The sequence below is a fragment of the Alligator sinensis genome, unplaced genomic scaffold (assembly GCF_000455745.1).
Source record: "Alligator sinensis unplaced genomic scaffold, ASM45574v1 scaffold557_1, whole genome shotgun sequence".
In the NCBI taxonomy this organism is placed as follows: Eukaryota; Metazoa; Chordata; order Crocodylia; family Alligatoridae; genus Alligator; species Alligator sinensis.
Window position 1 is genome coordinate 966,943 of NW_005842349.1, and position 16,442 is coordinate 983,384.

At 39.8% G+C, this 16,442-nt stretch overlaps 1 protein-coding gene across 1 annotated transcript in view; it reads right to left on the reverse strand.

The window, feature by feature from the left end:
* LOC102376960 (lysosomal acid lipase/cholesteryl ester hydrolase-like) overlaps window positions 1-13,018 on the reverse strand; it is a 16,672-nt gene extending 3,654 nt beyond the window's left edge. The window contains exons 1-8 of the mRNA XM_006029009.2: window positions 12,911-13,018; window positions 12,544-12,661; window positions 7,931-8,129; window positions 7,050-7,159; window positions 5,866-6,002; window positions 5,219-5,365; window positions 5,016-5,087; window positions 3,833-3,901 (exon numbers count right to left, since the gene is read on the reverse strand). Coding sequence (XP_006029071.2) covers window positions 3,833-3,901; window positions 5,016-5,087; window positions 5,219-5,365; window positions 5,866-6,002; window positions 7,050-7,159; window positions 7,931-8,129; window positions 12,544-12,661; window positions 12,911-13,015 — 957 coding nt within the window. The 5' untranslated portion in view covers window positions 13,016-13,018. The remainder of the gene's footprint in view (window positions 1-3,832; window positions 3,902-5,015; window positions 5,088-5,218; window positions 5,366-5,865; window positions 6,003-7,049; window positions 7,160-7,930; window positions 8,130-12,543; window positions 12,662-12,910) is intronic.
* Between the last annotated feature and the right edge of the window lie 3,424 nt (window positions 13,019-16,442).

Here is a 16,442-nt window from a genome sequence, read left to right on the forward strand (position 1 = left end):
AGGAAGAACTTCTTCACAGTTAGAGTGGCCAAGGTCTGGAATGGGCTCCCAAGGGAGGTGGTGCTCTCCCCTACCCTGGGGGTCTTCAAGAGGAGGTTGGATATGCATCTAGCTGGGGTCATCTAGACCCAGCACGCTTTCCTGCCTATGCAGGGGGTCGGACTCGATGATCTATTGAGGTCCCTTCTGACCCTAACATCTATGAATCTATGAATACATCCATTGATGCATCTCTAGCAAAACCAGGGAGGTCATCTTCCCACTTTACTCGGCCTTGGTGAGGCCGCAACTAGAGTACTGCATCCAGTTTTGGGCCCCCCACTTCAGGAGGAATGTGGATATGCTCAAGAGAGTCCAGAGGAGAGACATCTGTATGATCAAAGGCCAAGAGAGCAAACCTTATGAGAAGAGGCTGAGGGACATGGGACTCTTCAGCCTGGAGAAGAGAAGGCTCAGGGGTAACTTCGTGACAGCCTATAACAGGGGCAGGCAATTATTTCGAGCAGAAGGCCACTTACTGAGTTTTGGCAAGCCATCGAGGGCCACATGACAGGCAGCCAGGGGCCGAAAAATATTAATTTTCTAAAATTTTTTAGGGGCCCTGCAGGCCAGATACAATGGCCTGGCTGGCCACATCTGGCCCACGGGCCGCATTTTTCCCATCCCTGGCCTATAAGTACATAAGGGGAGTGCATCAGGACCTGGAGAACAGTTGTTCACAGGAGCTCCCCAAGGAATAGCAAGGTCCAACAGCCACAAACTCCTAAAAGGCTGATTTAGATTAAACATAAAGGAAAACTTCTTCGAAGTTGGAGTGCCCAGGGTCTGGAACAGACTCCCCCATGGAGGTGGTGCAAGCACCTAATCTGGAATCATTCAAAAGGCATTGATCATTTGATCCCTGCAGATTCCCTGCCTATGGCAGGGGGGCTGGACTTGATGATCTCGTGAGGTCCCTTCCAGCCCCTAACGTCTATGAAATCTATGAAATCTATGAATTTTAATACACCTTAGACATGTTCATTCAACAGGTAAAAAGTAGAAAAGAAAAACTCAAGCTCTTTTGTTTTTATTTCTAATTGTATCTAGAGTTTTCCCCTGATCTCTGAACCACTTACGTTGTCTCTGAACACCTGCCTATTCTTTCTCTTTGGTTAACTGTAAACAGTTTGAAAATAAGAGGGAACTATTAACAATAGCTATATTTAAATATATGGAAGGATGCTTTAACTCAGTGATGCAATATTTTTACATCAGCTAGCTCTATAGTGCTCAATCTCTTGATTTCCAGGAAAGGTCTCCACTGTAATTCTTTCAGTTAAAAAGGTCAAGTAAAGAAGGATTCAAACTGATTCCTTAGCTACCGCAAAGGGACTTAAGCAGAGTTGAAGTATCTAATCACCGAAGAACAATTTAAACCAGCTCTCTAGCAGCTGCCACAAAACTCATTAGACACTAGGGCTGTGTGAGGCTTCGGACCGTGCTTCAGATCCAGAGAAGCTTCGGACACTTCGGCATCCAAAACAGCATGTCCAGATCAAAGCATGGGATTCGTTAGGCTTTCTGAAGCGGTTCAGAGCTTCCAAAGTGCTTCAGAAAAGCTTCAGAGCTGCTTCGGAGATCCGGCCATAAGGTATAATGGAGAATCAATGAAATATCTATAACTTTCTTGTTTTTTGTCTGGTTTGGATGAAACCTACAGGGGTGGTAGCATCTGCTGAGATCATGAGGCCTGCCAAGACTCAAGATGATAGGTGCAGAGGTTTGGGGGGAACTGCATCCCAAATTCTTGAAAGCAAAACTCTTGTCACATCTATGTGTTACAACACAGGGGAGGAGAAACTGCAGGGGTTGTAGCCCCTGCTGAGGCCACAAAATATGCCAAGTTTCAAGAAGTTCAGTGCAGGGAATTGGGGGGAACTGCACCTCAACCTGCGGACAAGCAAAACTCGTGACATGGGTGACACCGTGTGCATTAAGGTGCAGCAGGGTGAAAGCTGCAGGGATGGTGGCCCCTGCTGCAGCCATGAAGCCTGCCAGCTGTCAAGGAGATAGGTGCAGGGGGATTCCCTGCACCTCTAGCTGCTGACAGGCAAACCTCATGACATGGGTGCTTGTGCAACTGTGTTTGTCTTGGGGTGGGGGACGGAGGGAACTACTGCAGGCCTGGCTGCTAAGCTACTATGTTCTGAGTTACCAATCCATCATGATTCACTCAGGGACCAGATCAATGCACAGTTTCTAGCTAATGTAACCAGTTAATTAGCAATGATTAACTCCTACAAAACCACAAACTAAGGAGAGGAAAGAATCAATACAAACAATCAACTGCCCCAAGACAGAGACAGTCAGTTGCACAAGCACAAATGTCACAAGTTTTGCCTGTCAGCAGCTAGGGGTGCAGTTGCCTCCAACTCCCTGCCCCGATCATCTTGAAACATGGCAGGCTTTGTGGCCTCAGCAGAGGCTACCACCCCTACAGTTTTCACCCCCCCTGTGTTGTAACACGTAGACATGACATGAGTTATGCTTTCAAGAATTTGGAGTGCAGTTACCCCCAAACCCCTGCACCGATCTTCTTGAAACTTGGCAGGCTTTGTGGCCTCACCAGGGGCTACCAGCCCTGCAGTTTTCACCCTCCTATTGTATAATACATGCACGTGACATGAGTTTTACTTTCAAGAATTTGGGGTACAGTTTCCCCCAAACCCCTGCACAGATCTTCTTGAAACTTGGCAGGCTTCATGCTCTCAGCAGAGGCTATCCCTCCCCCCTCCCCCCTTGCCCCCTCCCACAGAAGTTTCATCCAAATCAGACAAAAAAACCTGAAGTTAGAGATATTTCATTGATTCCCCATTATACCCTATGGCCGGATCTCCAAGGCGACTCGGAAGCTTCTGAGTCACTTCAGCCAGATCGAAGTGGGAACCCGTCTGGAGCTCCGGATCAGATCCCTGGCATCTGAAGTGGCCGGATCCGAAGCCAGATCAAATAGTTGCCTACTCTCACAGGCCTACTAGATACCTCTATTAGACTCCACTGTACATATTAGGGCTTTTGTACACGCTCAGAAAAGATTCAGGTGGAGTATTAGGGTGCCTTGAGGAGCTTAACTTTCTCCCAAGTCCTACACAAGTCTAGTTGTTGCTAAGATTTACCTGAACTCTGCATAAGCCCTCAGACAGGTCCCCGGACATTCCACCATTAAATTCAGTTCAAAGATTGGGGTGATGTTCATCATTTATCCTGTGGCTTAGGGATTAGAGTAGTAATGCAGGAAGTGGGAAACATGGATTCCAAGCTCTCCTTGTCTCAAAAGATTTTTACTCCACGTCTCCCACTTCCAAGGAAAACACCCTAACCATCAGGCTAGGTGAGTGCACTCCTCACTTCTCCTGCTGACGCTTCTCCAGAGAGAAGCCAAGAGGAGAAGGTTAATGTGGCCAGAAAAAGAACAACTGAGAGGGAGCCTAGTAGTTGTGGACTCCAAGCTGAAGAGAAGTCCTTATCTCATTCCAACTACCACAGTTGCATCTGTTTTATTAACCCACTAATATCTAATATAAAACGCAGAAACAATGTTGATAGCAAACAAAAGGGAGCCCATCACTTTGCCTAATTCCCCTGAGGACTGGCAGATGTAGGTTTCAGTCCCTGCTACCAGAACTTTTGTGACATTTACATTTACATTTCTTTTGCGACTATTTAATATAAAATGCATCAAGAGCTGTGGGATCAATTCTCTCTCAAATATGCATACAATTATAAAGAATGGTGGAAATAGGAGGTAGAAGGAGGCAGAAGTAGTTCACCGCCATTAGAAGTAGCTCACCTGGTTATAGTGGGCCATGTTATAGTCTGTTCCTCCATCATAAGCTCTCAGTACCCCACTTTGAATACTCTGCAGAAAATAAACAGATTCAAAGAGTAGATAACAATGGTTCATTGTCAAAGAGGCAGGATTCACATTGTCAAAGTGGCAGGACGTCCGTCTCAGGCCTGCAGAGCAATATGAAGCATTCCATACTTTCATTAAAGGATAAGATAAATGAATAGAGATCACACTTATAAAATTTGTGGATGATACCTAGCTAGGACAGAGTTAGAACTCAAGCTCATCTTGATAAATCAATAAGATGATTCAAAAAAACAAATACAACCCTCTTCACATAGGAGTAAAATCAAATAAATAAAAACATAATGAAGAATAACTGGGTAGGCTGGTATACTATAGAAACAAACCTGCACTTTACAGTGGCTGGCAAATTACATAGGAACCAACCATGTAATGCTGCAAAAAAGGAAGAAGTCATTATGCAATGTACTAAGAAGAGTGTTGTGTGTAATTACTTCACACTATTTAACTGTAGTGCTGTGTCTATTTGCGGAACGACAGCTTAGAGAAGTCGACAGGGGAACATTCAAAATGATAAATGTTTAGGGAACATCTTGTATGCTACAATGATGAAGGAATTGGATTTATTTATCCTGGAAAAGAGAAGATTGAGGGAGACATATTAACAGAGTTCCAGCATGTTTAATGGTATCATAAAGCAGATAGTGATGAATGTTCTCCATTCCTACTAAGGGCTAATCAAGGTACACTTGACCTTGGCTCAAAGCAGGGGTATGAACAAGGTGATCTTTTGAGGTCCTTTCCAGTCCTTTGTCATTGCTATATTACTCTTTATCCTGGGAATGGGTGGCAGTTGGTTACCAACTTGCAAGATGATTTACATCTGATGAAATTTAAAAAAAAATTAACAATGATGACCTTGAGATTGTTGCATGCTTCTGATATTTTGATACCGAGGCATCTGCTTTGCAGAGAATGCTAAATAAGCTCTGTTAAAGGATGTAAAAAGGTAACTTGGAAAATGTTATCTGGAGTGCTTATTTCTAAACATTAACATGTATTGCTGACTAATATGGAGAGCTGACCAAAATTAGTTTTTAATGCTATGTACAAATTCTTACAATATAAATAAAAAGAACTTAAGTTTCAGAAGGTTTACCTGTTTCCAGTGAATCATATTTTGCACTGACGTTCCAGCTGGGGCATGTGCTGTATATACATCCACTCGACTCTGAGAGAAAATATTTATATTTCAAACTAAGTAATATATGAGGAAGCAATTCCATTTACTTATTTACAGACAATTTTATAAATATTCCATTAAAAAAGATACTCAAGGATCTGTTGTAGATTTATACTTACCATATTTAAATTGCCTGGATCAAACCCAGCCAATATAAACATGACATTGGTGCAGAGCTTTTTAAATATGGGACGGCTGCAAATTTCAGCAGAAATCACTTCATCAAAATAAGTGTTTGGTAAGAATTCTTTACTTCCAAAAAGCATCTGTAAAATTAATAAAAATCAATTACATTAGATATAAAAATGAAGTTTTCCCTTCTTTCAGTCTACCACTACAAAACTTCTTCCTAAAATATATCTGAATTCTTTGCTTAATGCGTGTTTAGATACATTAACTGAAGGGCATTCCACCTCTTGGGAAACTGTTCTCCATACTATTAAGAATTCAGAATCTTCAGTTAATTCCTCCCTGTTTCATTCATTAAATAGACTTAAATAATTCTTCTCCTTCTTGGCTTTGAGAGTCTTCAGATATGTGTGAAAAATTACCCTTTGTCCCAGCCATGTTTTGGCCAAGTTTTTGGCCAAAAGATTAGGGAAGAAGACATCCAACTCCCTTTTAACAGTAGCACAAATAGCACACTAAATCTTCTAAAAATGTCTTTGTGAACTAGCTGTAGTGGTTCCATAGTAATTCATTTTAGAGTCTGCATTATAGGAATTTAAGTTACGCAGTTCTTAATTCATCTGAAGGATTGACATACCTTGATAACTGTATCACTGAATAATGTCAGCTTTGCCAATGGAGATTTAACATGTTTGGTACTGGCTACTGGAGCTAAGGCAAAGTATAGTTTGATTCTTCTTGCCAGCTGCGGCATAGTTGAAAAGGCTATAAAAGCTAGAGAAAGAAAATACAACTCACTATTTCAAATATATCAAACACAGCATTTAGTTGTTTTTATTAGAAGTATTTTTCAAATCCTGATGAAAAGAAAATATGCAGTTATTGGATAGTCAACTGAGGAAAAAAATAAAAAAACAGAAAATGGGGCATTCTCAGTTTAAACATTGCCTGGTTACATCAGCAATTTCCTACTGGAGTGTCAAGTTTTGTGAAGGGTGCAAGTGCCCAGGCTGAGATTACACTGACAGTCTGAAGCATTCGCAGTGTGGAATTCATCTGAAACAAAGTTTAAGGCTTGTGTCTTACGTAATGAAGGATGGTCTTAGAATTTTTTTTTTAATATTATTATTTTTCGTAACTTGAAAGTAGCACTCTATATCTGTTCACTGGTCACAGGTGATAAAATGAGACTTTCCCATTTATATGTTCTTTCTGATTTACAAAATTAATTCTTTGGGTACAACAATGAATTGTTGCTGCTGCTAATACCATTGCAGAATCCATGCAACACTGCATGGATGAGCATATGGTTCATGCATCAACAGATGAATTCACTCAGTTCCTAGGGGACTCTCCCTGTTAAGGGAAATACAACTCTTTTTAAAACCATGGCCACCAGGATGAAACTTTAATTCCTAAAGTAGACGGCAATAAGCTGTATGAGCTTAGTGTTACTTGGCCAAGATGAATCTAGCATGTTCAAATACAATTTGCCAACCATAACCTCAGGTTTTAAACTGTAGGTGAGCTTTGCTTAGCTTGTGGTTAATAAAAACTATCTTTTCCCAGTGTCAATGGGCTCAATAACAGAATCTAAATGCCATGGTGTGCTTTACGTATATACTTCAGTTAATGATTATGTGCCAGTCCTGGCACACAAGCTGGCTTTCAAATGACACAGTCACTGAGACATGACATCGCTGTGAATATTTCTCCTGTGGTCATACATAATATTTCCTGCAAAAAGGGGTCTGGAGGTCAGAGGAAGAATTTATCTTAACATTGAGACTGTTTTTTTCCACAGTATTCCCTTCAACTTACCTATAGTGGTGCCTTGGGAATGGCCAACATAATACAGTTGCTCTTGTCCAGTTTTCTGCACAATGAAATGTATCACTGCTGGAAGGTCATACTTAGCCATTTCATCATAGCTACAAAAGAAACAGTAGACGTATTTATATTAGATGTCTAAAGTAAGAAGTCTATATTTAAACACCAAAAGTCCTCAAATTACAAAACAAATAACATGTATCATATTACAAGGTTCTTCATATTTTCCCCCTCAAATTGGCACAGAATGTGGCTTTTTGCCCCATCCACTTGGGCTAAAAATTGGGATAAGAAATCTTGTTTAAGCTGTATTTTAGCTACTTCAATCAGTAGGAACCAAAGCCTGAACTGAAAAAAATAAGAAAACATTGTTTTAGATGAATGCCTTTTGTATCCCAGTAAGCTGAATGTAGGTATAATCAGAGTCTTTATTATAATACTAATGTCCATGGATAGGTGCTGGATATTTTAGCATGGCTATGTTTAAACCTTTATGTCCTTTGGTAGGTGCACCTCCTTCTGGTAAGAATTAATACGAGCTCAAGATAAAACTTGTGAAATCTACAGAACAACAAGTATGATAGACACATAAATGAGGGAAGGAAAATTGTTGTGGCCAAGGTTGCTATGGTGAGGATCTAATTTTCTGAGTTACTTAGCACATTATTTCAGTGAAGCTGGAGACTTTCAGTAATGCTGAAAGCCTAATAAGACAATGGTGCACTCAAAATTAATGGTTATGTGTTAGTATTTTTGATCTAATTCATTATATACATATATATATATTAGTGTAGTTGCACAATGTTTTCACAGTACCATGTTTTAACCATAACAGGTTGGTAAAGTTAGGTTTTCCAAATATTATAATTCACCTGAAAGCCCAGAATTCCTTTTGCTTCACGGAAAGGGTTTTATGTTGTTTAGACCAGGTATTCCCCCTGCTATTTCCCATCCAAACATCATAGCCAGCGTCTGCTAGAATGAAGCCTAGGCTATTGTTAGCCATATTAGTGATCCAGTTGCTGGCATCTGCAAGCAAACCATGCTGCAGAAGCACAACAGGCTTTGGACCTGAAAGAGAGATACATTGACTATTCCACTGAACCAGTGATGGTAAATAACTGACAGTCAACATTTCTGACATAAGTTGTACACTTTAGAGCAAAGTTCCAACACTTCAGACTTACTTTAGACATGGCCTCATGGAGGGCTGCCCAGGCCACTGCCCAGGCCAGCCGCCACCTAGTTCTGCTCGGAGGGGTTGCTGGGCGCCAACCCCAGGGCCCCGCATACCTGCTGGCACCCTTCAAGTTAGCCCCAGCCTGCCCAGCCCTTGGACAGGTCACAGGGGCAAAGCTGGATTTGTGCCCGGGTTCCTGGAACTGCCATCTGGTCTAGCCCGCCAGATCAGTCCCCTTCTGGATCTTCGGGTTGACATGGCCTTGTGGAGGGCTGCCCAGGCCCCTGCCACCCCGGCCCGGGCCTGGGCAGCCACCCGGTTCCACCACCCGGTTCCACTCAGAGGGGTCACTGGGCGCCCACCCCGGGGCCCCGCATACCTGCAAGGATCCTTCAAGATAGCCCTGGCCACTTTACACTTACACTTTAGACGTAAGTTCCAACACTTTTCATATTGCAGCCCTCCTTAATAACTCCGAAGTGATGTGCATGGATGTGGAAAATGAAGTGATACAGCCAGAACCAGATGTAGCATGTGGCAGCCATTTTTTAATTGTAGAATGTGAAGTGGGAAGGGATCTCAAGGGCTATCTGGTCTAAACCCCCAGTTGAAATACAGAAATGCTGCTCTCAGTCCCTTCTGACCAATGCTTACCAGCTTCTTTTTGAAAACCTCTAATGAAGAAGGTTCCACATATTTCCTGGGAAGTCTATTTTACTGTCTCACTGTTCAAAAAGTAAGTTTTTCTTAATATCTAATCTAAACCTGCATTAGTGAAATTTGAAGGTACCATAGGCCATATACAGACATTACACTTTTACTGGTATTAGTGATCAGAAAATGGTCTATACACTTAAGAGAACAGAGGTTTAGCATACACAGACAACCTGTTACAACCTGGTCTAAGATTTACACCACTGCCCTTCCCACCGCTTCCCACCTTGGGTGAACATGTGTTCTGTTCACTACCAATTGACACTATACCGCTTACAGAAAACCATATAACCTAGATCTTTTCTGCTTCAGGTTTCTTGAATGTCTCTACCTAGCCTTAGGATCATCCCTAGCCAAACTGTCCCAAACAAGTGTTGTCTAAATTATTCCTGAAGTTAAGCAAACTACCATGTTGCAAAAGTACAAGACACACTGGTCAAAAATACTAGAAACATCCTAACTTGTCACAGATAAAGCTGGAGACAAGGGCATTTTTCAATGTCCCAGCACTGCAAGTTTATTAGTTAAAGACTGCTATCATGGCTCCCACTAATCACCTTTTCTGCAATCTAAACATGCTTAGTTCACTCTAGCTCTACTTACACAGTGTGCCTTCCAACTTATTTAGCATCTTCATTGCTTCTTCATTGCCTCTTTTGGACCCTCTCCAACTTCTCTGCATGCTTTTTAAAATGCATGTAGCTGCATCACATAGGTGACTCCTGGTGATCTTTCTCAGCAGTGCTGCCACCCAGCCAGTTATCTCCAGTTCCATATTTGTGCTTTTTGATAATTCTCCCCAGTTATAGAAATTTACATTTCTCTGGGTTAAACCTTATCCTCTTGTCTCTAGCCCACCTTGCCAATCTCTCAAGATCACTCTTAATTCTACTTGTGTCCTCCAGTGTGTTTGTATCATCTGCAGGTTCGCTCACTCAAATGCTTAATAAACACATTAAATAGAGCCAGACCTCCCGTCATTCCAACACTGATATATTTATACTTATCCTTTGTTGTTGTCACTGACTCAATATCCAACTCGTAGTAATTCTATCAAGCGCATGTTTCTCCAATTTGCTTATGAGAAGAACTTTATCAACAACCTTCCTAAATCTAAGTACAATATGTCCACTGTATTCCCTTCATCCTCCCAATTAGTGACTTTATCAAAGAAGGTGATCAAGTTTGTTTGGCATGATTTGCTCCTAAAACAAAATGCTTATTGAGAGTAGATTTTACAACACATCTGGATGGATAGATATCAGATTAACAAGAGCCTTCTTGCCTTTCTGAACCTCCTCTTGTCCTCCACAACATTTCCTGCAATATCAGTATCTTCCTGCATTACTTTCTATATTGGGTGTCCAAAATGGGCCGTATTCAATTCAGATTTGGATTTGATCCAAATTGGGGACAGTAATTGGATTCATTGATTCAGATTACTGTCCCCAATTCAATTAGGCTGAATCTGAATCTGAAGATTTGATTAATCAAATCTGCTTCTGGCCCACTTCCGGGTCAACTGATGAGCGCGCTGGCAAGCCCAACACGCTCCTGTGGGATGCTCCATCCGCCCCACCATCACAGTGTTCACGAGCCACCTGGTACCTTGAGGTATGTAGAAGAAACATATAAACTTGTGTCTATGTCCAAATCACCAAATCTTTCCGAATCTCTCTGAATTGATTTGGAGGGTTCCAATTCGATTCAGAGAGATTAAAGTGTCTCCTGATTCAATTTGGATTCAGAGATTCAGCCACCGAATCGGGCCGAATCTCCACCAAATCAAATCAGGGACCAGAGCTTTGCACAGCCCTAACTTTCTATGGCTTCTTCCCAGACTTGTGTGGCCATGTTCCTGCACCTTGCATTCATACTCTGTTCCCTGAATTTGGTATAATTATTAAGTACCTACTAGCAAACACATTTTGACCTGATGTGAACATTATTATTGAGCAGGTGGACACGAGTTGAAACCTTCCCAGACAACTTGGGAAAACCAGCTGCTAAAGCCCATCTGAAGAGCTGCTTGGCATTGACTGCACAGGAATGGGCCTGCTTAATTCCTGAAGGGGCGTAATGCAAATAGTGAAAAGTTCCATTTCGTCTTTATGAGGATATGGACCAAACTGGTAGTAGCACACACTTTCCAGTTTCTGAACCAAATTTACCATCCTGCTGCTATCCCTAGAAGACCACCTTTGCTCCCTTCCTCTCCATTCTGTGTTCCCTCCTAGTTCTAACTATAGAACAAGAAGCTGTGGAAATATTTAAAACTTAACATGGCACTAGTTTAAATAGACTACTTTAAATGACGTGCATACTGCTTGCCACACAAGATTAAATAGATCTAAGTGCCAAAATGTTTATTTAAAATGAAGGTCAGTAATCTGGTGTTTTTCCACTATATTACAAATGAATAAATTGTTAATAAATAATAGTTACTCAAAATTAGGCATACAACAATGAATTAACAAAGATAAAGTTTTGTGCAAAATGAAATGAACCAACATATAATTCAAAATAACAAAAATTAACCACCAATCAGACAAGGTCAAAATAAGATTCAAGGATACATTAATCGTTTGAAATAGCAATAGGGCATTTAAAAGCAAATTTGAGTCTTAAATTAATACTACCAAGTCTTAACAATAAAATGATGAGTAGTATTTACACTTAATTTAGGAAAATAATAATGGAATTTTTATAGAAGTGATAAATTATCAAATCCCCTGTGAACTACCTGCATTTTCCCTGGATTCCTTATTACGAAGTAATTAGCAAAGCCTTAAGAAAATCATTTTTAGCTCAGCAGCTCCCCCTGCTGCAATCTTCCTGCTGTGCCACCATTTACTATGCTAAAAGGGTTTTGGGGAGTGATATATTTTATTGGACCAACGGCATAGTTGAGATAAAGTTAGACAGATTATTGAACGCAAAGCATTTATCTTCATTGGTTACCTGTAGTTAGATACAAAATACAAAATGCTTATCTAAGACTTGGCTCTCTAACAGCAGTACTAACACAACAAATTAAACCTTTTTTATATTACAGTAAATAATTGCTTCCTAGGACCTCTGTCAGCTGGACACCATTTTTTATCATTTTAACTACATCCCAGGCTAGTTTAAAATTCTTTATCAATTAATAGAAATAATATTTCATTATTTATATATCAAACACACATACCAAATAAACAAATCTACTAGAGTTCCCTTAATTCTAACGATATTTTCAGAATAGTGACACTATATGTTATTAACTAGAATTTATGTCAGTTGGCATACTACATCAACATTTATAGAAGGCCTGAGTACAGTCAGTCTCATCTGCCTTCCTGACACTGCTCCAAGTTGACCTGCCTCTGCCTCCTCCCCACAGTACTGAGTGGAGAGGCTTTAGTCAGCTGTGAAAAGAAAACCTGACACCATGAATCCCCATCAGCTGCGAACCACCTCCATGAAACCAGTCATGGATTCCCTGGGCCCTTTATAAGGCTCCTTCTCATATTTATGTAACCTAAGTGTAAACGATTTATGGAAATGATTCAGGGATACAAGTTCCTTATTTAATAAAGACGCATGATTTACCTATATCATTCTCATTCTCTTTCCCGTGTGGAATTCTTTGAATAGTAAGGATATAGCCATCTTCTGTCTCAACATTATACTCCTCAGCTGGGTATCCTCTGTAGGAGATCATTTCAGTCTGGCGGAAGAATAATGAAAGGATTTTCTCTCTCACTGTCAAAGCTTTCAGTTTTGAAGGCTTTTCTAGGCGACGTGGGCACATACAGTTAAACTGTAAATCATATCTAATAAGGTCGACAACGTTCTCGTCATATTTTCATGGTTTTATGAGAGGTTCTGTCCATTTAATCAACTAATTATGTAACAACTACCATGAACATGTCATTGTTTTCCAAAGATTTTCCCTTCCCTTTAAAACCATACTTACAATATTCATCCATACTTCAGGATTAATATTATGATTATCTTCAAACGGTTCTTGCACTGATTGAGTTCCATGGATCACAAACGTCACTGCTACTGCCAGCCACATCTTGGGTCTCCCTGAAACAATGTGTGTAACATGGCAAAGTATACTTCAAATACAATCTGGTCTTATCAATTTGTTCGTAATATAAGTTACTACCATTACTATTATTACTAATAAATAATATTTTACATACAGTATAACATTGCAAAATAAGTTTCCCTCTTGTACTTGATTATTCTACCAGTTTATAATTGCCAGGACACTTGTCTCATAAACAATTAGCATTATTACTCACATGATTCAAGATTCAATTGATGAATTCAATTAAAGAACAATGTGTGCAATGCATAGTGCTACTTATTTTTTATAATATTAAGATAATACCATTTTATAGTATACAGAAGACAACTGAAGCAAAATGGAGATTTATTCAGGTTGGTCCCATTAGATACCCAGGTTTTGATTGACTTTGTTCCTTATAGCAGTAACAACTGTTGAGTCAATTGGTGTTAGCCAGGTGAAGACCTTCCCTGTCTATTTGTACTAGCTGTAGAAAAATGCCTAATTACTATATTCTCAGTCCAGGGGCTCATCCAACTTGCGGGGGTGGCCAGCTGTCTTTGTGGGCAGAGAGCAGGGCTGTCCACAATTTTCACAGGCTTATTGTGGTGGGAACCCTCACACTTCTGGCCAAGAGTCTCCAGTGGCCCCACCCCCTGCTGCTGATTGGGGGAGAACTGTCCATCATATGGCCCCTCCTCTCATCACTGACTGGTGGAGAGGGGTGGGGCCACATAACAGGCAGTAGCAAGGTGTGGGGGCGGCAGCCATATTGCCTCCTCACATTCATGCGAGCAGCCCACTTCGTGCTGGGCTACATGGCCAGAAGGACTACTGGCTCCCACTGAAGTGCCATCATTTTATTTTTAGTCTTTTTTGTCTCCACAGATTTCACGGCAACCACTCGATTTTGAGAAATCCACAGAATCACGATTTGAGTAGATATCTACATATAATTATTTCTTCCTAGTCAGTACATTTAGAAAGTACTGTGCCTTTCCATTACTTCAGTAACACATACCTCACAGAGACTTTCTTGCACTAAGCATTGCTGGTATTCATCAGGAAAAAAATGAAGTCAGTTTCAGGGGAAATTCCATTACTCTCAACACCACTTGTGTGAGAAATTGTCTATAGACACTTCCAAAAGTAAATTAGTAGGAGTCCCACTATATTTTTACAACTTAGCCATTACAATTTGTGGGGCGCATATTTCCATTGAATACATCCAAGAGTGGACTCCTAGTTTACCACATGGTTTTGACATTAAATACTCAATTCTGCAATAACTTAACTTTCCAGTAGTCCCTCTGAAGTCAATAGAGCTGCTCATGTGAACAACAGTAGTCAGAGTTAGCTCATGATATTGAATAGTTCTCAATATTACAGTGATTAACAACCTTGCAATGAAGCCTTAACAGAAATACTTTAACAATTATATATATTTGCATATATTCCAGCAGCAAGGAAAGGCATATACAACTAAAGTATTGGTGGATTACATTTTCCTTGCACCTATCAAATAATAATGTGTTCTTTCTTCCATCAGTGCACAAAGGATTCAGCTGTTTCTTCCCCATTAAGAGAATTATACCCTTACACCTCTCCCTCTTGCAACAACATTATTAAGATAGAACTAATGGCAAAGAGGAGGACTGGACCTTCACCTGGTAAAGAAGAAACTTTATGTGAGTCAATATTCTCAGTGCACCAACATTTCTATTATACATCTACACAAGTCTTTGCAGCAGTTACAAAAGAACAAAACAAAATTTGACTCAGAGTAATTAAATAAACAAGATAAGAATCTATATACAAGTGCTACCACAATAAAAATAAATTTCAAAAGTTGATCTTAACAACCTTTTGATATTTCCCCTTATTGTAGTGGAAGGAATAAAAAAAAATTATACACAATTCCTAACAAATTATGTATACATCTCAATATTAATTATATCCCAAGAGACCTGATTAAGAAAGGTAAACATGCCAAAAATAATTTTCATTTTGCTAATAAATGCCACGCACACTATCATGCCACTTTTTTGTGAACAACTGTATTCTGTATCTACTTTTCCCATCAGAGAAGTACTGCTTAAAAAAAGAATAGTTACCCAGCCTAATGCAGATCAGAAATTCTTAACAGCCAATATAGAGCTTTGCAGGGATTCAGTGACAGGAATGACAGCATCTGAGATGGACACAGTACCAAGATAGTGTCAGCGGTTGCATTTGAACCTTGCTAGAGGTGTGGCAACCAGGAACAAGAGAAAAGAGGTGTAACTCCACTACCAGGATGTTAAACACACAGCTTATCAGCAGAGCAGGTCTAAAAACAAAGTGCTTGCATTATTTGGGAGTGTGTACTTTACAAGAAATTAAAAGAAATTAGGCATTTATATATGTTTAAATGAGATTTTCCTTAATAAATCATTTGAATTTATAATGGGCCTTGAATTTGGAAAGTGATTCCAATTAGCTTGTTTGTCAATCACTAAAATGCCATCCTTTTTACTGGAAACTCTTTATTTCTTACGATAGTGATAAAAATTCACTGTACAAAATTAGGATCAAGAGGTGAAAAATAGGAGAAGGGAATTAATTCTGGAAAAAGTATTGGAATCTTTAATAGAAAATATTGGAATCCTTAATAGGATTAATGAGTTTTGCTTGTCAGCACCTTGAGGTGCAGTGTCCCAGAAATTCCTGCACCTATCTCCTTGAAGCTTGGCAGGCTTCATGCCTCCAGAAGGGGCTACCATCCCTGCAATCTTCATCTGAATTGGGCAAGAAATTACAAAGTTATAGGCATTTTCATGATTCACCATTATAGCCTATGGGTGAAATAGCAAAACTGTGTCAAAACAGCGAAACAGTTGTGACAAAACTAAATGAAACACCAAAACAAAATAATGTCCCATTGAAACAGTGAAATCAAAGTCAAAATGACACAATGCTGTTTCTGTCGCACAGCTCTGGTGCCCAAGGAATGGAGGGAAGGAGTTTTGGTACTCATTTAATAAATATGTTCACTAAGAAAAATCAAACGGACTCCAACTTATTTTTGAGATTATACTTATTGTTATTACTTTCTAATTACTTAAAATACTTATAACTGAACACTTCAGTATCAGTGCCAAAGTGATGTCATTCTATTTGCTTTTCAGTGGAATAGTTTACATAAGAAAATCCAGCACTATGAGGAAAAAAAAACAATGAAGTCTGTGTATGTATTATCAGAAAGTCTACAAAGACAAGTCCTTACACATGTTTGTCTAAACTGTTCTTGAAAACATTCAATAAAGAAAATTCCAAAACCTCCTTAGGTGACCAATTCTAGGCCTTCTTGCCTTTATAGGTAGAAAGATTTTGAATGTGAGGAGGTAACATGGCTCAACTGATTTTTTCTCTATTTCGATTCCATCACATT